The following is a 27877-nucleotide window of genomic DNA, read 5'->3' as shown; positions in this document are numbered from 1 at the left end:
CTGGAGGTATTGGGCCCTCTTTATACCCCGGGATTGCAATAACACCAAGGCGGAGGTCTTCGCCAAGGTAACATGCCCCCGGGGGGAGTTGTCTGAACAGTAAAACTGTTGTTGCTGGTGATTTCAATGGCATACAACTAAATGTCATACAACTCCGGAAGGACAATAGGTTGAGTTATTTGCCGCGCACAACCACCTTGCGCAATATTCATATGTTAAATCGTACCAAAATAATACCCTCGAACTCTTTCTTACCTCACATACTGATAAGTATGAAGTGGATATTCTTCCACCTTTTGGAAATTCTGATCACTGCACCATCTCCGCCTACTTTTCGCTCTCTGAACTTCGTAATGTTTCAAAAACAGCTTCGAAACGTTTAATTTTTATTTATGAAAAGGCTTACTGGGCTCAGCTCAACGATTTTTTGGCAATTCAATTGGAAACTTTGTTTTCTAGACAATAATGCCAATGCCATGGCGAAAGTGGTTGAAAATATAATTATGCTGGGAATGAAAACTTTCAAAAAATCGTTGGTTAGACCTAAGTAAAAATCTTGGTTTAATCAGAAGTGCAAAAATGCAATCAGATCCAGAGAGGAAGCTTTCAGAATTTGGCGTAATAACAAAAACGACCAAACTGATACGCTGCGCAAAAAGGCGAGTCGAGACCTGGACCACCAGCTGAACAATGTGAATATTATAATAATTAATTAATTCTGATTGTATTTGATGTTCTTTTGCGAAACGAAAATGAATTCTATTTTATTTTTTTTAGTTCTCTAAAGAACTTTTGCGATTAATTAATTTTATGATGTTTTTTTTATAAATAAATAACATAATAAATCATTTAATTTTTGTCTGAACTTTTCTTACAAATTATCTTCCACCGTCCAGACTGAAAAAAACTGAAATACCCTTGAGCATTAAAAAACAGTCTTCTACTTTGTCATGCAAAATTATACTTATTTGCAACAATTGTCTTGTTTCCTTCTGCTTCCACATTTTTTCGGTCTTACTCGATAACAACAGTTCAACTCAAACTCTAAGTTTTACAAAATATATAACTTTGATGTCTGTCTCGCCACGTTTTTTTTTTGCTGTCTTTAATGCAAAAGAAAGATTTAAATTTATGGGGAATTGTTGTTAAATCGAGGGCGTAACTTTATTTGTTTATCGTCCTTTTCGTTAGTCGTGTTTTTGTGCCTTCAAACGCTTTGACATTAACAGTATTGTCATGTGGTTTTATAATTACTCCAACATTTTTTTTAAAAAGGGGGAGTTTGGCAAGCATATCTGTGAACTCAGGTGTATGAATTGCAATAAACTGGAATGTTTGATAAAAGAGAAAATACAGTTTCCAATAAAGAACTAAGTCGTTGATTTACTTCTAGTTTTAGTTTTGCGGTTGCTATGTTATTGTTACGGCAGTCAAATATTAATTTAAAATAACGTTTTGCGGTTTCTAAAGTCAAAATCCCCATTAAAAAGTATTTAACAAATACTTTGTGGTTGTGTTTTTGTTTAAATACTGTTATTTATTTAAATTAAAAATATTATTTAACTTCACTTATTACTAGAATTACTAAATAGAAAATACTTAAAAAAATAAGATCTCCATCAATCTCCCCAGGCAGCTGTTATCATATCGGCTGCTTTTTCGCCAATCATAAAGGTGGGAGCATTTGTATGGGCCGTTGGGGGGAAAGGTATAATACCACCATCCACTACTCTTAGCTTACGTATACCATGTACCTTAAGTTCTGGACTTACTACAGCTGTAGGATCTGTTGCCGGGCCCATGCGACAAGTGGCCACTTGATGATGCAACGTATAAGTCATAGTGCGTATCGAACAACGCCAATAGTCATCCGAGGCAAACTTATAGGATTCACAGCCCGGTAAAGGTGTATCTAAGAGTCTTGTACCTATTCTTTGCATGGCCGTTGTTTGGGCTATACGTATGGCTGCCTTAATGCCCTCTAACATGACTTCCACATCTCGAGGATCATCAAAATAATTCGCATCAATCATGGGCCATTGTAAAGGATTTTTATTTTTCAACCATACTCGACCCACCGATCGGGGATGAAAGGGCATTATTAATACAGTATAATGATCCTGTTGTCGCTGCATTAAAGGCCTATAGACACGATCATAGATTTCATCTTTGATATTGGCGCCAATTTTCAAAGCAGTACCATCATCTGAAGCCAAACTGCCGCTGGCAAATATAATTTCACAATCAGGCCAATCCTTAGGAAGTGTTGAGCCGGGTACTTTCAAAAAAGTCAAAGCCTCGACACCTGTTAGGGTAGACAAGCGGGTATCGGGTCTGCCAGCCAAAAAACCCAAAACATCGGTTAGACGAAAACGTGTGGTAAATAATGCCTGATCGGTGGTATTGACTAGAAATGTGGGACCAAAATGTGAAGCATGTTCAAACATTCTAACACCCACAGGCAATTCTTGTAAGATCTTTATGCCCAAACGTGATAGATTATCTTGTGGTCCTACACCCGACAGCATAAGAATTTGTGGTGAGTTAAATGAACCAGCCGATAGTATAACCTCCTTGCGGGCCTTAAATGTATAAAGTTTTTTACGATATATAAACTCTATGCCATAGGCGGCTTTTGTAGAAGGATCTATTAAAACTTTGGTCACCCGGGAAAAAGTAAATATTTTCAAGTTTGGACGTTTAAACATAATCGGTTCTATAAAGGCACGATAGGCACTGTGGCGACGACCGCCTCTAGTATTGGCTTGTACATATGAAACACCCAATTGAGATTCACCATTATAATCGGTATATGAATGTCCAGCCTGTTGAGCACCTTCTATGAAAGCATGAACTATTTGTGTACGATACTGTACATATTCCACACTTAAAGGACCACTTTGATTGTGATAAGGAGTAAATTCTAAACCCTCTAAGTTGGCCATTTCCGATTTAAGAAAATAGGGTAAAACATCCTTGTAAGACCAACCATAGTTACCAGCCTCAGCCCAACTATCAAAATCACGACGATTACCACGATTATAGATCATAAAATTAATAGAACTAGTGCCACCCATAATTTTACCACGAGGATGTAGACACTCATTATTATTCATGCCAAAGCAGGCACGTTTCTGTGGCACCGTTCTATAGTTCCAAATAGCATTAGTGACCTGCATATAACCGCAAAGAACGGGTAATAAATTAAAAATATTTTCCGTGCCACCAGCCTCTATTAAGGCCACACTCCAGTTGGGATTCTCCGATAAACGATTGGCCACTACACTGCCCGCTGTACCGGCACCCACCACAATAAAATCAAAGACCTCATTATTGCGGGGAACTGGAATAAGATATATATTTTATACATATATGTAGATCTTTTATTGAATGATTAATGTTGAAGCTACTTACTTGAGGGCCTTAGAAGTTCTTGTTGAAAATTAGTTAAACCCAATTGTAGACCATCGAGTAGAGTTTGATAGGCATGTGAGGCGTAGGTCTGAAGGCATATAATTATTAGAACTCTAACAGCAAAAGTCCCGCTTTGTTTTAACTGCATGTTAAAATACAAATTTCATGCCAATTTTTCTTTGTTTATTAAAAGAAAAGAGTTCTAAATTTCAAGGTTTTTAACTTTCTGAATGTAATGGCTGAATGAAAAGAAATTATAAAAATTAAGAGTTTTTAATATAAACATTAGGAAACTGGTTTTATATATAAAATTTATTAATATTATTTAATTTTTTTCTTACATATTTACATACATGTTAATATGACAATATGAATTATTTCAGAATAAAGTGAGAGCGTAAATATTTCTTTCTTTACTTAACCAGTCCTTATATTTATTACCCATAAGCTCACCTTATGTTTGTTTTAATTAAAACAAAATAAAAATTAACAATTAAAATCCAGTTTTAATATTTTATTTAAATTAATTTCATTATTTACACTTGAATAGAAGTGAACCATATACTTAAATTATTTGTCTTTACAAATTGTGATTTAATAAGAATTTTGAACCTGATTCATAAGTTTGATTATTTTGTTAGACATGTTTCTCGGTTTCTTATTATGATCGTTTGGGAGGTAATTGCATCGTAGCAGGGTTGACAAAAATGTACTTTTTTTGGTACAATTCGATCTTTAAAATTGCAATTTTACACCACTCACCCATTTTGAACAATTTTAAAATATAAAATTATTATTATGAAACTGTATTTTTAACACAAAGTTTAAAGAACAAGCGACTTCAGTTAAATTTTTACTAAATTTCGGAAGAGGATATTGTATAGAATCCTGGAAGATATTTCAGTTTTACTTTTTCGATCGCTATTCTTTGGAGTAGCATATGGACTTTTCTATAGACTAGACAATAATCTATAGACTAGTATTTTGTCTTGTTTATAGACTACTCTATTCTCAAGACCATAGAGAGACAATATATACATACATGGGTCTTGTTATAGTCTTGTTATAGACTAGTCCCTTTCTCATCTATTCTATAGAATTGCCTACTGTCTCGTCAATGGATTAGTGCATAGACTAATGTAGGTACTACAAATATTGATTAGTTTATTTAGTGAAAATGTCGGCTTTGAATGCTTTTGTTCTACATTGATATAAATTTTGCAGAAATATATATATTTTGTACAATCTGATCCCAAGAAGTACACTTTTAAATGCAGTTTTGTACAATTTAAAAATATCATTTGCCATCCCTGCATCGTAGTATTAATTTGCAGTCTCTCTCTTTCTCCTCTCGTGCCGGAGATATGACCTCCTACTAAAGTGTTGTGGAGTGAGGTTGTACAGTAGAAATAAGCGAGAATCATTCAATTATTCACGAATACGGTATAATAATCCTAAAGATTTGAGATAATGGGAACCTCCAAATAGTCTGTTTATCTTCTTAATTCCTCTTCATGTCACTCTGTCTCCCTACTACCATTTCTCCCGTTATATTCAATTAAAAAATCAGTTTATAGGAAATTACTTGGCAAAATTTTTAAGATTCGATACGATTCGATTCGAGAATATAGCCTAGGACGGAGCTAGCAAGCTAGTGAAGTGCTTAAACAAGAATGAGCTGCGATGGATATTTGGAGAATATGTCGAAGATCATTAAAAGAAGTTAATCAGTTACATGATTTCTGCTCCTTAAATAGAAAGGAGTATAAATGTATTTAGCTGTAAATTAGATTGTAAGTTATCTCAGTAATGCAGCGAATAGAGCCTGCGAACCATTGAAGGGCTTTAAAAAGTAAGAGCCCCCATTGCTAATATTAGAATCTAATATATTAGCTTAGAATCTATTGGCTCTCTTGTAGGCACTGCTACGAATAGAGCCAATGACAGACTTTAACAAGTTTAAGCTTCCATACTGCGAATATTCAAAGAATATGTCATAGATCTTTAAACGTGGCTAAAGTGTCCATAGCAATATCGATAGTTCCATCGAAATCTTCTTCCGACCCTAGTTTCATTTCAAAAAAGGACAAAAGTTGAACCTACGGTAGATATCAGGTGGCCTTAGAACATCAACTAAGTTCTTTGGAGATAGAATTTAAGAAGAGACATGTACCTATGCTTGTTTGATCACTAGATCGTTGTAAACTTGTATGAATCCACGCAAGACTGTCTTACTTCCCGTTCGTTATTGACTTTAATTATGTATCAGTTATCGGTCATATGAGGATGAAGGGGGGACTGTAGTTTTTGTAACTTTTAGCATAAGTTATTAGTTAGTTAGTTAATTAGTTAGTTAATAAGTTAGTTAGTTAGTTAGGCCACCATCGGCCCTGTTGTGCGCTCCAATTCATGTAAAAAAGTTAGTTAGTTTGAAGGGAGGGTGTATTTCCATCAAATCCGAAGGAAAGTACCTAAGCCTATATCGGACCAGTTGTGCGCTGTTTAACCAGTTTCTAAGCTGGGATTCGAGCCCACCATCTTTGGTATTTTAGATTAGAACACTAACCACTAACCTGCCATAGACTACTAAGTATATGAAATAAACAACATTTCATAAGGGCCGGCCCATCACTGATCCGTTATAAAACTCATTTAACAGAAAATCACTTCAATATCTATTGGAAATCAATCTAAAGCTGAGTTCGTGAAAATTTATTCCTAGTTCAGAATCGTCAACATTTTTGGTAGTGCTATTAAGAAAAACAATTCAAATTATAGGGCACGACAAGGTACAGAACTTCAAAATAAGTTGATTATCACATAAACTTGAACCGTTTGCTTGAAACTTTAGAGGGAGCTGATTTTAGGGTAGTAGCTTTAGATACTTCCAATTTGAAACCATTCTTAAAATATTTTTAACAAAGGTATAACCAATTGGTTTCCCAACTTTTACCGTTAGAAATTTTCTTTTAAGGTACATTCACACTTATCAAATATTTGAGAAAAAGACGTTACTGGATTATAATGGGTTATTTATTTGATTTGACGATTTTAAGGTACTTGTTAAAGTTTAAAGATATTATTCATAATAAACTATTCCAAATTAACAAAGGTTTATAAATCAAAATTTTTTTTAGAAATATTTGTTTATTTACTTCTAAGATTAAGAGATTTCTCTCAACGTTTTTGAAAATTAAACGCCATTAAAGGTGACTGACGTACATATTTTTTGTAGTAAATTCACTGCAACAATTAAAACAAAGTATTTGTTAGATTATTCATTTTGGAATTTTTATAAAATCTATTGTTTGGTAAAATATTTGACTGTCTTTCATTAAAACCGGATTATTTTGAATTGCAAAAAAAGAAAAGAAAAAAAGTATTGAACTTACTTTTTTATTTATATTTAATAAACACTTTTTTTGTATTTCAAGACATTTAATAATAATAATTCATTTAAACACTGACAGTAACTTTTTAACACTTTGCTAATTTTGGTTGTGAACTTGACACTGGCGGCGAGTAGAGAAGAAACACAGAGTTGTAGCGAAAAGTTGTTATTGTTTTCTTATTAATTTCTTTAATAAATTTCTTATTTTATGAAATATTTCAATAATTTGAAACTTGTGCTTTAATTTCAAACCGTGTTCAACTGACAAATGGACCACTTAAATGTTTTGAATGTTTATTTAAGTAAATTTTCTTAGTTTTAAGTTTTTTTTTAATTATGTATGAAAACATTTTATTGTCAAAAAAGTTGTATATTTGTTTTTGCTATAATGTAAAAAGTTTGAGAAAGGTCAGTTATTTATTACAAAACTTTAAAGATCTTTATTATATATTTAATCTATTTTATATAGTAAATTCATAATTGTCAACAGCAAGTGTCAAAGACCTTAGCCTTAATGTAAATAGTGTTATAATTAATTGTAGAACATACAATAATTTTATCTAAAATTAAACATAAAAGTTCAAGTTACAGACTTAACGACATTATACACAATTTTAATGTTAAAATTTATGGCAAGATTGGTCATAAAAATAAAAAATTTCTAAACTTTAAATCTAGATAAAATACAACTTGTTATAAATTTAAAAAAAAACTGAACATGTTTCTTAAACCCCTAATGATAGGAATCCCTCCATGCCGCCTTAATCATATCGGCACCTTTTTCAGCTATCAATATAAATGCTGCGGCATTAGTATGGGCCGTCAGTGGTAGTGGTATAATGCCCACATCGACCACTCTTAATTTGCCTATGCCATGTACTCGTAGTTCTGGACTTACCACAGCTGTTGGATCCGACGAAGGACCCATGCGACAAGTAGCCACTTGATGATGTAAAGTATAAGTTAAAGTTCTTATGGAACAACGCCAATAGTCATCGCTACCAAAGTTAAAGGACTCACAACCCGGTACTGTTATGTTCAAAATTTCCGTACCAATACTTTTCATAGCCGGTGTCTCTGCTATACGTATGGCTGCCTTAATGCCCTGCAAAATATATTCTATATCTTCTGGTTGCTCAAAATAATTAGGATCTATCATGGCTGCTTGTAAAGGATTAATATTTCTTAGCCACACCCTACCCACCGATTTGGGATGAAAGGGCATGATAATAACAGTAAAATGATCTTGTTTAGATTTCTCTAAAGGACGATATAAACGATCATAGACTATTTGCTTTATATTGCCTCCCTTTTTTAAAGCAGTACCATCATCGGAAGCTAAACTAGCACTAGCGAAAATAATCTCTACATCTGGCCAATCTATAGGTAACTTAGAGCCTGGTACCTTAAGAAATGCCAAAGCTTCTACACCCGGCAACATAGATAAACGAGTGTCAGGACGACCCGCCAAGAAACCTAAAACATCTTTGGCTGTCATTCTAGAGGGAAACAAGGCTTGATTAGTGGTATTAACTACGAAAGTAGGTCCAAAGTGTGTAACATGTTCATACATTCTCAAACCTACCGGCAATTCTTTTAATATCTTTATACCCAAATTACCTAAATTATCGGCTGGTCCTATGCCCGATAACATTAACAATTGTGGAGAGTTAAAGGCACCCGCCGAAAGTATAACCTCTTTACGAGCCTTAAATATATAACGTTGACGGCGATATATAAATTCTATACCATACGCCGTTTTCGAATTGGAATCTATTAAAACTCTTGTTACCCGGGAAAATGTAAATATTTTCAAATTATTACGTTTAAACATAATAGGTTCAATAAAGGCCTTATAAGCACTGTGACGCCGCCCATAACGTGTATTAGTCTGAACATAAGAAACACCCATTTGAGATTCGCCATTGTAGTCTGTTTGTTTTAAGCCGATCTCTTTAGCACCCCGAACAAAAGCATGAGCTATATCTGTACGCATTTGTACATAATCTACACTTAAGGGTCCCGAACGATTATGATATGGGGTATACTCCAAGCCCTCCAAATTGGCCGATTCTGATTTAAGAAAATAAGGCAATACTTCTTTATAAGACCAGCCATAGTTGCCTGCTTGTGACCAGCCATCAAAATCTCGACGATTGCCACGATTGTAGATCATGAAATTAATGGAACTGGAACCGCCCAGTATGCGTCCCCTCGGTTGAAAGCATTCATTATTGTACATGCCAAAACAGGCACGTTTCTGAGGCACTGATCTGTAATTCCAATTGGCATATGTGGCTTGCATATAGCCAGCTAAAACCGGTACTTGATTTAATACATTCTCCACACCACCAGCCTCTATTAAGGCCACACGCCAATTGGGATTCTCCGATAAACGATTGGCCAAAACACAGCCAGCTGTTCCACCACCCACCACTATAAAGTCATAGACCTCATTATTGCGGGGAACTGTAAAGTGTTTAGTAAACATTTTATATAATTATTTTAAAGAATTTATAATCTTTTTCCAATATTTACTCTTGGGTCTTAAAATTTGCTCTTTGGCATTAGTCAAACCCAATTGCAGCACTGTATCTATTATATTTTGAAATGCCTGTATTAATCCTATTGGCACCACTAACAGCAGTAGTATATATTTATTTATAAACATATTGTCACCGATTTGTATCCTTTAGAGAACTGTTTTATATTAATGCGATATTTAGTATTTTTATATTGAAATGTTTGTTTTAAATAAAAAATGTATTACAAATGATTCATTAGTATCTGTTCAGACTTGTTGTAATCCTTTGTTTTTATGCGTTTTTTTATAACCTATAAATTTTATTAACTTCTTGTTAAAATAAGTAAACACATTAAAATTATTACAACTTGAAATAAATTTTATAACAATTGTTTAATTCAGTACTTTAGTTTGTGTTCAAATATGTTAATTCTGGAAAGAAAGTTTAATGTTTTAGAAAGGCGTTTTTATAATTAGCGTTTAAGTTATGAATTCCAATTTCTGATACCCTGTTCTGTTGAGCGTATCTTAGAGAAAGCACTGTACATCGATCGACAGAAGAGGTAAACTGAAATTTTATTAACTTCTTGTCTGGACTACATGCCGGGTGAGGCAAAACTTATCAACCGCCCTAAATAGTTAGATAGATAGATAGATAGATAGATAGATAGATAGATAGATAGATAGATAGATAGATAGATAGATAGATAGATAGATAGATAGATAGATAGATAGATAGATAGATAGATAGATAGATAGACAGATAGATAGATAGATAGATAGATAGATAGATAGATAGATAGATAGATAGATAGATAGATAGATAGATAGATAGATAGATAGATAGATAGATAGATAGATAGTTAGATAGATAGATAGATAGATAGATAGTTAGTTAGATAGATAGATAGATAGATAGATAGATAGATAGATAGATAGATAGATAGATAGATAGATAGATAGATAGATAGATAGATAGATAGATAGATAGATAGATAGATAGATAGATAGATAGATAGATAGATAGATAGATAGATAGATAGATAGATAGATAGATAGATAGATAGATAGATAGATAGATAGGTAGGTAGATAGTTAGATAGATAGATAGATAGATAGATAGATAGATAGATAGATAGATAGATACTCTGATACCCTGTTATGTTGAGCGTATCTTAGAGAAAGCACTGTACATCGATCGACAGAAGAGGTAAACCGAACTTTTATTAACTTCTTGTCTGGACTACATGCCGGGTGAGGCAAAACTTATCAACCGCCCTAAATAGTTAGTTAGATAGATAGATAGATAGATAGATAGATAGATAGATAGATAGATAGATAGATAGATAGATAGATAGATAGATAGATAGATATATAGATAGATAGATAGATAGATAGATAGATAGATAGATAGATAGATAGATAGATAGATAGATAGATAGATAGATAGATAGATAGATAGATAGATAGATAGATAGATAGTTAGTTAGTTAGTTAGATAGATAGATAGATAGATAGATAGATAGATAGATAGATAGATAGATAGATAGATAGATAGATAGATAGATAGATAGATAGATAGATAGATAGATAGATAGATAGTTAGTTAGTTAGATAGATAGATAGATAGATAGATAGATAGATAGATAGATAGATAGATAGATAGATAGATAGATAGATAGAAAGATTTTGAACATTTATATCACAGTTCCAGGTTATATTTATTCCCATCTGTTAAAATATCTTAAATCTAATGTAATTATTACATTTATCTCTTATTAAAAGCAAAACTTAATTATTAAATATTTTTAATATTAACATAATAAGTATCAAGTAAATGTTATTATATAGTATTTATAATTATTTACTCTTAAGTAAACTGGTTATAAACATTAGATCTGTGTTTGTATAATTATTCCATTTTATTGTTTTTGTTTTATATAGGTGAATAAACTTTTCTTTATAACTTTATAGTGTTTATTAGTTTTTTTGCATTTTTTTCTGTTTATTTAACTAAGTAAACATTTGTTAAGTTTATTTATTGAAAACTTTTGCATATTAAGTATTTATTATTGTTGCAATAAACTATTTGATTGTATATTCAATTGACTAGACGTGGAATATTGTGGGAGGTCAGTTTGTCTCTGTTAATGATTATAAATTATTTTTGCTATTTTTTTTCTTGCAAATATAAGCACTTTAGGCTTGTTTAAGTATTAATGATAACGTTTTTTTGAAAAATAAATAACATTATTACAGCAAAATCTAATCATTGAGTAAATCTAGGACAGTGAACGTTAGAAAGGTAAAATCTCAATCATCGGATAGACTATAGACTAGACTATAAACTAGACTATAGACTGGACTATAGACTAGACTATAGACTAGACTATAGACTAGACTATAGACTAGACTATAGACTAGACTATAGACTAGACTATAGACTAGACTATAGACTAGACTATAGACTAGACTATAGACTAGACTATAGACTAGACTATAGACTAGACTATAGACTAGACTATAGACTATAGACTAGACTATAGACTATAGACTAGACTATAGACTATAGACTAGACTATAGACTAGACTATAGACTAGACTATAGACTAGACTATAGACTAGACTATAGACTATAGACTAGACTATAGACTATAGACTAGACTATAGACTATAGACTAGACTATAGACTATAGACTAGACTATAGACTAGACTATAGACTAGACTATAGACTAGACTATAGACTAGACTATAGACTAGACTATAGACTAGACTATAGACTAGACTATAGACTAGACTATAGACTAGACTATAGACTAGACTATAGACTAGACTATAGACTAGACTATAGACTAGACTATAGACTAGACTATAGACTAGACTATAGACTAGACTATAGACTAGACTATAGACTAGACTATAGACTAGACTATAGACTAGACTATAGACTAGACTATAGACTAGACTATAGACTAGACTATAGACTAGACTATAGACTAGACTATAGACTAGACTATAGACTAGACTATAGACTAGACTATAGACTAGACTATAGACTAGACTATAGACTAGACTATAGACTAGACTATAGACTAGACTATATAGACTATAGACTAGACTATAGACTAGACTATAGACTAGACTATAGACTAGACTATAGACTAGACTATAGACTAGACTATAGACTAGACTATAGACTAGACTATAGACTAGACTATAGACTAGACTATAGACTAGACTATAGACTAGACTATAGACTAGACTATAGACTAGACTATAGACTAGACTATAGACTAGACTATAGACTAGACTATAGACTAGACTATAGACTAGACTATAGACTAGACTATAGACTAGACTATAGACTAGACTATAGACTAGACTATAGACTAGACTATAGACTAGACTATAGACTAGACTATAGACTAGACTATAGACTAGACTATAGACTAGACTATAGACTAGACTATAGACTAGACTATAGACTAGACTATAGACTAGACTATAGACTAGACTATAGACTAGACTATAGACTAGACTATAGACTAGACTATAGACTAGACTATAGACTAGACTATAGACTAGACTATAGACTAGACTATAGACTAGACTATAGACTAGACTATAGACTAGACTATAGACTAGACTATAGACTAGACTAGACTATAGACTAGACTATAGACTAGACTATAGACTAGACTATAGACTAGACTATAGACTAGACTAGACTATAGACTAGACTATTAGACTAGACTATAGACTAGACTATAGACTAGACTATAGACTAGACTATAGACTAGACTATAGACTAGACTATAGACTAGACTATAGACTAGACTATAGACTAGACTATAGACTAGACTATAGACTAGACTATAGACTAGACTATAGACTAGACTATAGACTAGACTATAGACTAGACTATAGACTAGACTATAGACTAGACTATAGACTAGACTATAGACTAGACTATAGACTAGACTATAGACTAGACTATAGACTAGACTATAGACTAGACTATAGACTAGACTATAGACTAGACTATAGACTAGACTATAGACTAGACTATAGACTAGACTATAGACTAGACTATAGACTAGACTATAGACTAGACTATAGACTAGACTATAGACTAGACTATAGACTAGACTATAGACTAGACTATAGACTAGACTATAGACTAGACTATAGACTAGACTATAGACTAGACTAGAGACTATAGACTAGACTATAGACTAGACTATAGACTAGACTATAGACTAGACTATAGACTAGACTATAGACTATACTATAGACTAGACTGTAGACTAGACTACAGACTGGACTACAGACTGGACTACAGACTGGACTATTGACTAGACTATAGACTAGACTATAGACTAGACTATAGACTAGACTATAGACTAGACTATAGACTAGACTATAGACTAGACTATAGACTAGACTATAGACTAGACTATTGACTAGACTATATACTTGACTATAGACTAGACTATAGACTAGACTATACACTAGACTATACACTAGATTATAGACAAGACTATAGACTGAGTATACACTAGAATATGAAACATCATCTGCTTATTAATATACATATCTTCGGATGTTTTAATGAGATATTTCGAATTTAATTATTCCATCGTCAGAAACTCTCTTATCTTATTTAATTAACAATTAATTAATCATTAATTTTAAATAATTTTTTTCTTCATACATTAAAATTCCTCCCAATGTTTTGCAGTTAAAATTTTATAAAGTATTTCGCTTTAACTATATGTATTTAAAATTTTACCACAAATCATAACCGAATAGTTTTGTCGAAAATGACGTTGCAATTTTTTTAAATAAAAAGCTACTTCACTTCTGTTTTATGGCTACTCTAACCTTGATTACTTTTATAACAATGTCAGTAAGTGATCTTAGCAAAAAAAGTAATAGTGTTATGCAGCGTTAACGAATTGTTTATACCCTTCACGTTCATAAAAATAGCTTTTGCTTAAGGGGTATTTTCGGGAGCTCACAAAAAAGTAATAAAATAAGTTATTGGAAATTAGTTGGTCAAATTGAAACAAATTTTTGAAAAGTAAATAAAAGTTGGCACCTGTTTTTTATAAAAATATACTTTTTCAAAATTTTGTTTGACTGACAGTTTTATTAAATTTTTTAAATTAATTTTTGAATAAGTAATAATCTACTTAAGTTTAAACTATAACCATTTATTTTTTATGGTGATAGTTATTGTGAGTTAAAAAATTGCAATTATTTTTTTTCTTAAACGGTTTTTTTATTGTTATAAGTAATTCATTCATAATATTATTCATTCAAAGTAGTGTTTTTATTTAGTACAAGTTAAGAAATGTTCAAATACATAAATCGGATCATTTATGCTGCTGTTAAAACTGACTTCATTGAAGCTTTATCATGCATATGTTTACTTGAACTTAAAGTAGTTGCACACGCTACGATCCATCGCAGATTGTTAAATAGAATACATTATTTATCGGCTATTGGTTTATTTCAGACTATGAAAGATAGAAAATTAATATTTTGTCATGTTGGTCAGATCACAATTTAATCAATTATTAAAGTTTTTCGTAATGATCTACTTTAAAGCAGCTGCTACAGATTAGTAGTGATCTTCTCGTTTGATCTGTTCATCCAGGATCAATTACATCTAATTTGCTATTGAGGTCGATTGAGGCTCTTTTGATAATCTCATTTCGAGAACAATAGAAGTTCTAGAAAAGATTACACCTGTTGCTCTCATCAATGTATCGCGATGACAACTGTAATTTAGAGGACAGACTATCTTCTGCATTGTCTTGCCTTACGACTCCTTCCTGAGAGCTAGACTATACACTAGACTATATACTAGACTATATACTAGATTATAGACTAGACTATAGACTAGACTATAGACTAGACTATAGACTAGACTATAGACTAGACTATAGACTAGACTATAGACTAGACTATAGACTAGACTATAGACTAGATTATAGACTAGATTATAGACTAGACTATAGACTAGACTATAGACTAGACTATAGACTAGACTATAGACTAGACTATAGACTAGACTTTTCACTAGATTATAGACTAGACTTTATACTAGACCATACTAGTGGCAGATGTCGCGGGTTCTTATCCTTTAGTCACCCAAGAATCATAATCCCAAATGGCCATGATCACAGAATTTAAATGGACTGAGTATAAACTTTAAACAAATTTTCTCTCCGAATTGACGACACTCTGAGCTCTGAAATTCTTTCTAAGAAATGATGCGTTCTCAGTCCTTTTTGCTTATAACTACGTAAGCATAATAAACCTCTTCTGATCAGACGAAATTGTTATTTTTAAGTCGTACACAGAAAAAACTGGAAATGAGTTTTAATTATCAAAATAATTGTATAAAGCAAGTTTTGCACCTATAACCAAAATGATGATATCAATTACCAAATTTGTAAACAAATAAAAATATATACATTTATCCAAATAATAAATTATTCAGAACAATTAATGTCAATAATTGAGACAAGATTTAAAATTGATTAATTCATTAATTGTATAAATTAAATATTTAATAAATATAAAATTGATTTTTTATTAATTTATTAATCAAATAAATTAAACTGTTTGATAGAGAATTTTTTAAAAATCAATTAAGAAGGTGATTATAACAATCAAATTATTAATCGATTACACACAACGTTAAAGAAATACTATACCTTACAAATGCGTTCAGCATTTACAAAAATTATCACTTTATTGTCACAATTTAACATATAAAGTTTTTAAAAAATTGTCAAGAAATTTGAATATTATATTCCTAAAATTTTATTGACTATTTAAGAATTATAAATATTGCTAGCACAAAAATTAAAAATAAAATATTTAAAAAAAATCTAAAATGGAAAAGAAGGCCAGAAAATTTTTTTCAATCAATTAAAAAATTAATTTAATCAAAATTTTACACTTAAGTTACAAACAGTTTCAAAAAACGAGATAATTAAGACAAATAAAAATGTGTTTAAATAAAAAATAAAGAAAATTAGAACATGTTAATTGAAAATAAATTACCGATAATTTTTTCTGTGTAGAATATTTATCGATTCTTAAATTTTAATAAAGAAATTTAGCCGTTAAGAACAAACTCATATTATTTGTTCCCAACAACATTTTTTTGCACAAATTTAATCTAATAACATGTTTGGTGAATATTTTTAATTGAAATATATATGTAACAAACAAGATTTGTCTCAAATAACTTGTTTGTGTGAATATTTTTAATTGAAATTTATTTGCAACAAACAAAATTTCTAAAAAAATATAAATTTAAATTTAATTAGAAATAGAAGTTTTAAAAATAATAAGGTGTTTAATTTATAGATTTTTTTCCAAACTTTGTTCCCACGACTCAGTTATCTTTAATATTCTCGCATTAACAACTAAATGATTTAGTCGATAGGACTAAATTTTTAAAATATTTATTTAGCTTAGACTTTCTAATCGATGTTTACACTAATCAAATTTAAGACAGGACAACATTTGTGTACAATTTATTTCGCGTCAATTTTTTAATGTCTGTTCACACTAACCAAATTTTAGATATTATCTCAAAGAAATAACTTTATTGACACAAACATGATATAGTTTTAAGATTTAACTTTAGAATAATTTGATTATATCTATCAACATTATTTGCAAAATTGTAAGATCAAAAAACTTGTGGTTTCATGGGAACACAGCTTATATTATTAACTTGCTCTTCTGGATTTTGTGTATTTAATATTCACCGCCAATTTAAGGTGGGGCGTACAATTAGTTAATAGTGATATTTATAATAATTGTTATAAATAAATTAATTTAATTTTTTTTATAAATAACTTGAAAAATGCATTGTTTCTGTTTAAAAAATTCTTTGTGCATCAGTAGTTTTTATAATAAAATGTTAATGAATTCAGAAATAATTAATAATATTACAACTGTGAAAATTACAAAAACTAGTAAAGCTTCAAATAGTCTAACGCCTTCTATACTCAAGACCTTAGAGCGGATAGTCTTTAAAACGATAGTCAAGACCTAAAATAATAGCAATATACTTACCTGTAAGTGATTCATAAGCAAAGACTTACTATCAGCCTTACGCTTTTCTACTCAAAACCTTACAACGGATAGTCAAGATACTTACCTATAGCGTAGAAAGGTTTTTTGCTATAATAATCGGGTAATCCTTCGATATCGAACATGATTTCAATAGCATATATACTTTCACTCCTATCCAGCCCTTACAATAGTTTCAGGTTGACCGAGAACTTCTGTAAGTCCATCATATGCTAAGTAATCTGTTGGATGATCGGCGAAAAGTATGAGCAGAAATTCACAGTATATCCCAATACTTTTGATAATTAAGATTAATAGGTTAATAGATAGAAAGATGAAAAAATTTCATCAAATCCCCTTGGCTACTGTTGGGTCTATTGTGCGCTTATTTTCATTCAAAATGTTTGTTGGTAAAAACAAAAGCCTTATATAATATACACTAAATATATAATCGTTCGATGATCTTAATCAGTGTTAGTGAAGGGTGTTATTGCACATCCCAGATATATGGATTTAATTTCGGCGAAAGCTTGACAATGTAAAAGAATGTGCTCAATAGTTTCATTGTCATCTCTACATGCTCTACATTTGTCTGAATCCATATGATCAATCTTGTATAACTGTACCCGTAAACTATCATAATAACATCAGGCTTATTCAGTATGTAAAGCCGGGATGGCTCTCATTAGCGTCATACCAAAGGATCTTTGTAGTTTAGTTCATACAAAAAAGGCCTTAGTGTTCCCCTCTTCCATATTTTTAATTCTTCCTCTAGCTCGCTTCGAACTTTTGTTGCCCACTGAGTGGCCTTGTACCCATAAGATATAAACCATACTTCTAAGAGATTATTTGGTAAGAGTTTTCTTACAATCCATTACGGTCTTGGATTTAGTATTATCATCTTATATCGCCCTAATTGCGATATTTATTCTAATTCAATTTACGAGTTACGACGGCATTGCTACGATTTTTGCCTGTGGAAGCTAGTGTTGTGATTAGGAAAACAGTAATATATTGCTGCGTCTTCTAATATAGAATCATTCTTATATCAAAGAATTTCTATGGGTATTTGCTTAAGCCCGGTGGCCGCCATATTTATTCTAACACGATTTACGCATTACGACGGTATTGCTCGGACTTTTGCCTGGAAGCTAGTGTTGTGATTAGATAAACGGTGATATGTTTCTGGGTCTTCAATACAGAACCCGAAGCTCACTTTGTACCCTAATATAGGACCGCTCGTGTAACAACGAATTTCTAGTTTTTGCTCTAATGTTTCGCTTGATCGAGAAGAACCCCAGGCTCTCTTTGTACCCATATATAGGACCGTGCGTGTAGCAACGAATTTCTACGACTATTTGCTCTAATGTTTTGCTTGATCAAGATATTCTATCTTGGATCTGAGTTTTATGATTTCCGATGTATTCTGTTACTAGTATGCGATCAGCACGTCTTATGATTGTATAAAGCCTACAACCGCGTACTCCAGTACCGCCTCATGTATGTATGTTTTAATGGGTGGGAAATCTAGCAATATTTTCAGAGCCTTGTTTGGCATACTAATCATCACTACGCATCAGTTATACCCAAGCAGCATATACGCTGTATTAGTTTAAAATTACACTTTTGGTATAGAAGAATAAGTTAGAATTGGTCTAATTACATTTTTATAAAGCCATTGTGACATAGTAGGACTGAGGCCCTATTAATTACCTACGGCTCCCCTCCGAGTAATAATGTAAACTTTTGGTATTGAAGACTAAGTTAGAATTGGTCTAATTACATTTTTATAAAGTCACTGTGTCATAGTAGGTTAGGTTAGTCACTAAAACAAGTTTAAGAGGCTCACGTAGGTCCGTCTTATTTCGGTCCCGTTGGGTGCCCTATTGGTCATAGGAGTCTTTTCCTATAAAACTAGAGATTTAAACCTGCCGGTTCGATTCACGAAATTTAGGATATTCGTTTATATCCTCCAAACAAAAGAGAGAACAGCAGATTCAGAATACAGTTCCCTGTTCCCATTAAATGTCGGACAGTAACAGAGGACATGAGCTATAGTTTGCTTCTCCTCATTGTGACAACTTCTGTAGTAGGTAGTCATTGTACCGGAGACCCATTCTTCTGCCATGATTGCCAATAACACAGTGTCCCGTTATTACCGGAAGCAGCGTTCTAATTTTCTCCCTACGAAAGCTTAACAGTAAGCTAGACTTAGGGGCATGATATAGAGGCCAGGTTGATCTCGAGATCAAACAGGTGGTTTCACTAAACCATCTGATCTGAGCCATTTCATATAGTTCATTTTGCACAAGTGCCTTTACAGTTAGTAAGGGAAATACCAGTGAAAGCTTCGATTTCATTCCCCTCCCTTTACGTACCGTTTCTGACAAATAGGACTATTTAATGTCTATGGTTCTTCTACTTGGGCCTAGTACCGATGTGTTGATCCTTTTCTCTATATGTGGTATCATTTAGAAGAATTTAGACTAGTTTTGTTTCGCTCACGTTTTCTTAAGAGGCCATTAATGAGGCAGTCGTTAGCTCTCATCTATAAATATCAATCTAAAGAAGATCGAAAATTTGTCTTTTACCAGAAAAACTTAAATCGAAGCCTGTGCTGAAACTTAGTTCTTAGGCAGTCATAGGAGTAATTTCTGATCGGTAACTAAATTCGAAATACCGAAGCCAAATTAATCAAAGACTGATATACATATGTCACGACATTTAAACGGATATACACAAATATTAGACGAACTTAATGAAATGCGTGATAAAGAGAGAAGAATTGATCAAGTGGAATATTCTAAATTATACGAACGGATCTAAGGTATAAGAAAAAGAAAGAGTTGTATACATTTTACCTTATCCAGACATAGTATTAGCTTTCCGGTGAAAGTCTGTGTTATTATGGAATGTGATAAAATTGTTTTCAGCCGTTGCGACCAGTTAAGGTAACCAGTCACACTGGGATAATCGGAAACTAAAGAGCGAACACACTTTCTATGAAGGGCTGGGAATTTAAAGAAGTTACTAAGCCAAATGCAGACGAGTTCTGGGCCACATGAATCGATTTAAAAGTGTGATCTAGAAAATACAATATAATGGGAATTAAAAGAAGTTACTGAGACAAATGCAGAAGAGTTCTGCGCCACATGAACCGATTTAAAGTGTGATCTAGAAAATACAACTTGAAAGCATGAAATAGTGAAAACGAAAGGTCTTTTCAATGCCAACAAGTCCAAGGTTATTTTATTAGTACCTATGGCGGCAGAAAATACCGACAATGGTTACAACAATAACAATTTAAAAGAGAGGAATTTATTTAATTTAAAAATTTCTCTAACATTGGAAAATTTTCTATAACATTGCCAAGTCTTTGTCAAAATTGGATTCTAACATGAATGATTCAGATTATGTCAGTAAACAATATCTTTTTGTTTAACTAAATCATTAAAAAGTAAAATTTTGTTTTGATCTTTCTGTTTTTTCTCCAAATTCTGCCTTGAATCTACAACAATTTCTGATTCCACTAATTATAATAATTTTTATTCTTTTAAAATAAAAAACAAAAAACACATTAATTTACAACGACTTTCTATTTATGCATAAATTTTTGTTGCTACTGTTTTAATACATTTATACGAAAGTAAGAAAAAACCTTAAAAAAACTAAAAAAGACCTTAAAAACTAAATCTTACTTTTAAATTAAATACTAAGATGTTGTGTGATCATGTCAAATGATTAAGACCAAACCGAACGTATCATATCAGCTGCCTTTTCGCCAATCATAAATGAAGCTGCATTGGTGTGACATGTTGGTGGAAATGGTATGATACTGGTGTCGGCAACACGCAAACCCTCAATACCATGAACTTGAAGTCTGGCATTCACCACAGTGGTGGAATCGTTAGCGGGACCCATGCGACAAGTAGCCACTTGATGGTGTAATGTATAAGACATGACACGTATGGAACAGCGCCAATAATCATCGGAGCCAAATGCATGACCTTCACAACCTGGTATGGGTATGGTGTGTAAACGTGTTCCAACACTTTGCATGGCCGGCATTTGTGTTATGCGCGTGGCTTCTTTAATGCCCTGCAATAGGAATTCTACATCTTCAGGATTTTGAAAATATTTAGGATTTATACGTGGCCATTCCAAGGGATTGCGATTGTGTAGCCATAGTCTGCCCACGGATTTGGGATGAAATTGCATTATAAGAAAAGTGAAATGATCTTGTTGGGCATCGTTGAGTGGCTTATAGACTTGTGTGTAGATTTCAGGTTTAAAATTGGCGCCTTTAGTAAGACCAGTACCCTCATCAGAAGCCAAACTACCAGCCACATTAATAAACTCCACATCCGGCATATCATTGGGTTCACGGGAATTTGCTACCTTGGCAAATGTTAAAGCTTCTACACCACCTATCGAGGAGAGTACAGTGCTGGGATCACCAGTAGTATAGGATTTAATGACATTGGCATTTAGGCGTGAGGTAAAAATAGTTTGACCAGTAGTATTGGTTATGAAAGTGGGACCAAAATGACACATGTGATCATACATTAATTTACCCACCGGTAACTCTTGTATAATAGGTACTCCTATGGCCTGAAGATTATCGCGTGGTCCTATACCGGATAGCATAAGAATTTGTGGTGAATTAAAGGCACCAGCTGATAAAATAATTTCCTTGCGAGCTCTTATGGTAAACAAGGTATTGCGATGTAATACTCTTACCGCATAGGCCCTTTTTGTTTGGGGATCTATTAAAACTTTGGTAACACGAGCTAAAGTTACTATATGCAAGTTTTTTCTTTGCTCTCTAATAGGTTCTATGTAGGCTTTGAAAGCACTATGACGACGTCCGTTTAAGGTATTAGCTTGAACATAGGAAACACCCATTTGTGATTCACCATTATAATCGGTTTTGGCATGACCCGCCTGTTGGGCCGCCTTAACATAGGCATGCACAAATTTGGTTCTATACTTAACATCTTCAACATTTAAGGGACCCGAATGATTGTGATAGGGAGAGTATTCCAAGCCCGCAAGTTGAGCATTTTCCGATTTAAGAAAATAGGGCAAGACATCTTTGTACGACCAACCCTCATTACCAAATTCAGCCCATCTATCAAAATCTCTTCTATTGCCACGATTATAAATCATAAAATTAATGGAACTGGTGCCACCCAATATTTTGCCACGAGGTAAACTACATTCATTGTTGGGCATGCCAAAACAGGAAGCTTTTTGTGGCACCGATTTATAGCCCCAATTAGAATGGGTGCCCTGTAAAAAGGCGGCCATAGCAGGTACTTGATGTATAATACTTTCCAAGCCACCTGCTTCAATGAGATACACCTGCCAATTGGGATTCTCTGACAAACGATTAGCCAACACACAACCAGCTGGACCTCCGCCAACTATTACAAAATCATATTCGGCATTTTGTTGGGGTACTGAAAAACAACAACAACAAAGAAACAATATTAATTAGTTAATTACTTAAATGTTTTATTTTAACACACACCAAATAATTAATATTCTATATTGGCTCCAAAATGAATAACTCACCATCATTGTAGCGATTTTGTTTGAAAATATTGCTTAGACCTAAATTTAACATTTGTTGTATATTTTGGCCAACACAGACCTGCACCAGGCCCCATAATACTAAACTTCTTAACATCACTAATACTTTTTAATTAATATTTATTTAAATCAATCGCCCAAAACTTAATCCACCTGCGCAAACGCGTCTTATTCGTTACGTTTCTTTATTACAAATAAACATTTTATTTGGTTAAATTCTGAATAAGCTTTTGTAACAACTAACTAAATGATCGTAGCAAATGCACAATTTTTTTGAATTCTCGTTTTGGTTAGGGAAACGTGTGCATGTGCGTAAGTTTACGAGCATTTTGTTTTGCTGTTTGTCTTTGAATATTCGATGAATTTTCAAGTTTATCTAATGCCCTTTGCTGCTGGGGGCTTCTTACTGAGCGTCTGTTTGTTATTTATTGCTGCTGTTTATTACAGCTGATGCTGTCCGGTTTGGCTTAAGGAAGAGTTTTAATGATTCTTCTATATTGTTTTGTTTCAGTTATTTTCTCTTTCTTTTTTTACCATTTCTTTTGCTTCACATCTTCAGTTTTATTTATGAGGTATTTTAGTAGGTTTTACCTGATTGGTTTTATATTGTACACCATTTCCAAAGAAAATTGTTACACAGTGCATCTGTACTTCGGTGATGACTCCTTTTTATGCAGTACTAAGGGTTGAAACTAGGAAAATAGGTTTTTTGAGAAAGCTAGAGGGTGTTGTAACTAGTTGCGCAATATCAGAAGAACACATTTCATTTAAATATGGATTGCATCGAGAAATATATCCTACGTATCGATAAATACATTCTAGTTAATCAATAGAGTTGAATATCCACAATGCTCAGCAATAAGTACCCTTACCCTCTCATGTACGCCATCAAATAGCTTCAAAAACTTTAAATATTCAGCCCATTTGTTAGAGTTCTATTAAATTTTAAATAAAAATCGGAGGAAATCATATAGAGTCAAGTATGTCTTTTAACATTATAAACCGAGACACTTTGAAAATCGAATTTTCAGAACAACAAGTGTTTCTAACTCTTTAAGTCTGAAGATAGAATAATGTTATCTACAACTCCTGTATGACGGCCCCTTTTAGTACGACCCCATTCAGAGATTGTTACTAAAGGATTTGTCCTATAATTAAGAGAATAAGACTGTGATTGCTGATAAGATTGGAAGCTTGATAGAGTATTGAAACCTCCAAATATTGATAGATCTCGTTCTCATTTATAACAACTACTATGATGCCGAAGTAATTGACAAAGTGGTCTGATATTTTTGCAACCACAGGGTATGTTGATAAGACGGCTCTTTGTGTATCTTACATGGTTCTTAAGTACTCGACATATGTAATTTCCGATCAATGCTGCTTCATGATAACCACGCCGATGTTTAGGCCTCTGTTAATACTTCTTTGGTTATCTTACTTAGTTGCGCGACCTATATACGTACACATTGTCCAAGTACACGATCTATCTAATAACCGATCATTGCTGTTTCATTGATTAACTTTCGACATGCAAAAATATCTCTTCCGTTTATAACCACGCCGATGGAAAGGTCTCTTTTAAGAATAAATCGATAGAGATAGGAAAGGTCTCTTAAGAATTAATCGATAGCCTGAAACACGAATCCATCATATAAGCCGAGATTTTGTTCTTACTCGCACTGTGAACACACTGCGACAAATCTGATACTAATGGAGTAAACTTTCAACATACATGGAAAAGGAAGGAAAATTTAATTGAATTACTCGTGTAAGATGTCTTTCATCCATCAATATTCAACCTACACATACACTCATTTTATACGGTATATGAGTGGGTAAGGACTGCATACTGACACCAACACATTTCCAATGCTTAGTGCCCACAGATACTCCACTGTGTATCAGAAAATATCACCGAACTTATTCCGAATTATAGACTATTCTGGGTATCAGTATTTTATCCAACATTTCACTTCCCGCTAGTTTGGTATTAATCTACAGCCATCACGTGTACCGCGAAGAAACATCTCCAATAACTGGCACAGGACAAATTCCTAAAGTCTGCTCTTCGTGATACCGATTCCCGTGGTACCATATTATAAGGTCCCCGGTTTGACCTTTCTTTCATGGGATTGCAATAACACTAAGATGACAAGTATCAGTATTCCCCCGGGTCCAAACAATTTGTACAGTGCTATCCTAAAGGAAGTGAAATGCAGCGACACGTTCTTTCTTATAGGAATGCTTATAAGCATTCCTTACGTTTTCCACTACGAAATACTCCCAAACGTTAATTAAATTAGAAACAAATATTAGGGCTGTTAGCCTCACTTTCCTATACCGGGTATACGGGTGGGTAATGACTGCATACTGACACCAAACCATTTCCAATGCACACACTCATTGTATTCGGTATAGGGGTAAGGACTTCATACTGACACCAACCCATTTTCAATGTTTAGTCCCACAGTTACTCCACTGTGTAGTAACTGTTGTATCAGAAATAGTACCCAACTAATGCCGAATTATAGACTATTCCGTGTATTACTCTTTTAGCCAACATTTCTGTTCCCGAGAGTTTGGGATTAAACTACAGCCATCAAATGTTCCACGAAGAAACATCTCCATAACTGGCACAAGTTATGGAGATGATTTCTAAAATCTGCTCTGTAAGCCACCGGTTCCTGTGGTACCAGATTATAAGCTCCCCGGTTTGACCCCATTTTAAAGCATTGAAAGATATAGGCTCCTCTTGCATTCCATGGGAATGCAATAACACCAAGCTGAAAGGTATCATCATGATAACATTCCCCCGGGTGAAACAATTCGCATAGTGCTATCTCAAAGTAAACGAAAAACTACGACACGATCTTTCTTATGGCAAGGCTTATAAACCTCTCTTAAATAATTATGTAAATATTAGGGTTGTGAGCCTCTATTCTCTATATTTTTCAGGGACAAGTTTAATTCTATCAATCACTTTTGACATATACAGTGACATTTCTTTAAAAAAGCCAAAGTGGTGACCGCATCTTTCTGGTAGCAGGTTTAAAAATTCTCCTTCCAGAACGAAATACTGACGGTCGGTATATAGTTGATCCGTAAACATCTGACAAAATGAAAATTTCGCGTACTTTCCTTGATTTTGAATAGGAAGGAAGAGGTCTTTTAGCCTCTTCCTTTAATATGAAATATGAATAAGTTTCGTGAACTATTTTGATTCTAAATATCGGAAAAGTGCTGATCCTTTTGTATATAGTTGGTCTTATAGTCCGTTTTTAGTTATTGGCGTTACAATGACAACCATATAAGATGTAGAAAATTTGCCACATTCCCAGGACTTTGTTTTTATTCTTTAACAAAGATGCGATGATTTCAGTGATATGAGAATTATGTAATCGCTATCAGTCAGGTGATCGTTATCAATCATGCCATCACAAACATATGAAAAGCTTATCAGTTGACTAAAAAAGCTGTAGTTCAGATATAATCAATGTAAAGATAAACGCTTCGTGGTGTTATAAGTGTGATCTTTATAATGAATCTATCAAAAGAACTAACGATTGATAGTAGATAGAAAAAAAATGACCCAAACATGACCTTTTCCCTATGGTCGCAATCCAGATTACATATAGAAATAGAAGAAATTTATTTTTAGTAAAAGAAACTATTTTTCCTATAGTTTTAACCAGCTTTTTTAAATATCACTTAAATCATACGATTCAATTGCATTATTTTCCCTTGGAAATGGTGTACTCTATAACTTAACTTAATTATTATGTATTCCCATTCATACCATACCCATAACCGGTTGATTGTATTAAAATCTCTTAGTACTAGTACTCGGAACGCTTCAATAATTAAATACAACTTGGTCATGCCCAAGTTGTATGCGAGAAACAACAATAGCAACATAACAATATCAATTTTTTTCGTATATTTTGTCTAACAATTCCATGTTTGATCAGCAGCTAAATCGCGCATTTTATTTTAATTATAATATTTACACATTTTGTTTATTATTTATTTAAATATAAATGTGCTTCATAATTTTTTTTTGTCTCGTTTTATTTTAATTTAATTATGTGCGAAATTATAAAGCGTCTTTAGGTCTGTAGAATAATTTACTTAAGTTTTTTAAGAGTCAATTCCCTTTAAGATTTTGCCATAAATGATCAGGTAATGATCGTTAAAGTTTGTTTATGACAATCAAGTGATAAATTAAATTGCAGATGTTTCTTGGTATTTGGAATGAATTGACTTTGTTTGCAGATCAGTTAAAATATTTACATAAATATATAAAGAGTATATTTCTAAGTAGTACATATAAGGGTCTTTGAACTCCTCGATAGAACTACGATGCTTTCAAATTATTCTCCTGTAAATAGTTTAAGTAGTAAACTCATATCAAGGTAGTTCCAATTCCAATTATTTCTCACAAAATTTTGTCATGTTGAATTTAATTATCATCTCAATTGAAATAATTTAAAAAATCTTAACAATTTAATTACATCATCGTGATATAGTCATTAAATAGATGTCGGTAATAAAAATTTTGCAGAATTTCTGATTGCTCAAGGTTGTATCAATGTTTACAAAGATGTTATCCGATCCTTTGACTGTAATTACCGTATTTTTGAAATATGTATATTTCGTCTTCATTATTACTTCACATCGAATTTTTGAGTCATAAATATTGAATATATTTTTTTAAAAAGGACTATAGACTAGACTATAAACTAGACTATAGACTAGACTATAGACTAGACTATAGACTAGACTATAGACTATTCTATAGACTATTCTATAGACTAGACTATAGACTAGACTATAGACTAGACTATAG

General features: G+C 32.7%; 4 protein-coding genes across 5 annotated transcripts in view; 1 reads left to right on the top strand and 3 right to left on the bottom strand.

Moving 5' to 3' along the window:
- The window catches only part of LOC111681149 (flotillin-2), a 347120-nt gene that overhangs the window by 24415 nt on the left and 294828 nt on the right, over nt 1-27877 (top strand). The window lies entirely within an intron of this gene.
- LOC111681982 (glucose dehydrogenase [FAD, quinone]-like) lies at nt 1620-3562 on the bottom strand. The gene is made up of 2 exons (XM_023443894.2): nt 3415-3562; nt 1620-3343 (listed from the first exon to the last, which is right to left on the bottom strand). Exons 1-2 carry the CDS (start codon nt 3560-3562, stop codon nt 1620-1622), a joined length of 1872 nt encoding a protein of 623 aa, XP_023299662.2.
- On the bottom strand, nt 7539-9476 carry LOC111681983 (glucose dehydrogenase [FAD, quinone]-like). The gene is made up of 2 exons (XM_023443895.2): nt 9344-9476; nt 7539-9274 (listed from the first exon to the last, which is right to left on the bottom strand). Exons 1-2 carry the CDS (start codon nt 9474-9476, stop codon nt 7539-7541), a joined length of 1869 nt encoding a protein of 622 aa, XP_023299663.2.
- On the bottom strand, nt 21025-23294 carry LOC111681990 (glucose dehydrogenase [FAD, quinone]). Its single transcript, XM_023443902.2, has 2 exons — nt 23011-23294; nt 21025-22895 (listed from the first exon to the last, which is right to left on the bottom strand). The coding sequence occupies exons 1-2, from the start codon at nt 23123-23125 to the stop codon at nt 21175-21177; spliced, it is 1836 nt and encodes a 611-aa protein (XP_023299670.1). The 5' UTR covers nt 23126-23294; the 3' UTR covers nt 21025-21174.

The sequence above is a fragment of the Lucilia cuprina genome, chromosome 3 (assembly GCF_022045245.1).
Source record: "Lucilia cuprina isolate Lc7/37 chromosome 3, ASM2204524v1, whole genome shotgun sequence".
In the NCBI taxonomy this organism is placed as follows: Eukaryota; Metazoa; Arthropoda; class Insecta; order Diptera; family Calliphoridae; genus Lucilia; species Lucilia cuprina.
This window is presented reverse-complemented; position numbering and strand designations above follow the sequence as displayed.

Excerpts from the sequence above, each read along its gene's own strand:
- LOC111681990 (XM_023443902.2), bottom strand. The coding sequence starts at position 23,125 with ATGTTAAGAAGTTTAGTATTATGGGGCCTGGTGCAGGTCTGTGTTGGC. Across the intron at positions 22,896-23,010 it reads ACAAAATCGCTACAATGATG|TACCCCAACAAAATGCCGAA; the intron begins GTGAGTTATTCA and ends GTTGTTTTTCAG.
- LOC111681983 (XM_023443895.2), bottom strand. The coding sequence starts at position 9,476 with ATGTTTATAAATAAATATATACTACTGCTGTTAGTGGTGCCAATAGGA. Across the intron at positions 9,275-9,343 it reads GCAAATTTTAAGACCCAAGA|TTCCCCGCAATAATGAGGTC; the intron begins GTAAATATTGGA and ends AACACTTTACAG.
- LOC111681982 (XM_023443894.2), bottom strand. The coding sequence starts at position 3,562 with ATGCAGTTAAAACAAAGCGGGACTTTTGCTGTTAGAGTTCTAATAATT. Across the intron at positions 3,344-3,414 it reads AGAACTTCTAAGGCCCTCAA|TTCCCCGCAATAATGAGGTC; the intron begins GTAAGTAGCTTC and ends ATCTTATTCCAG.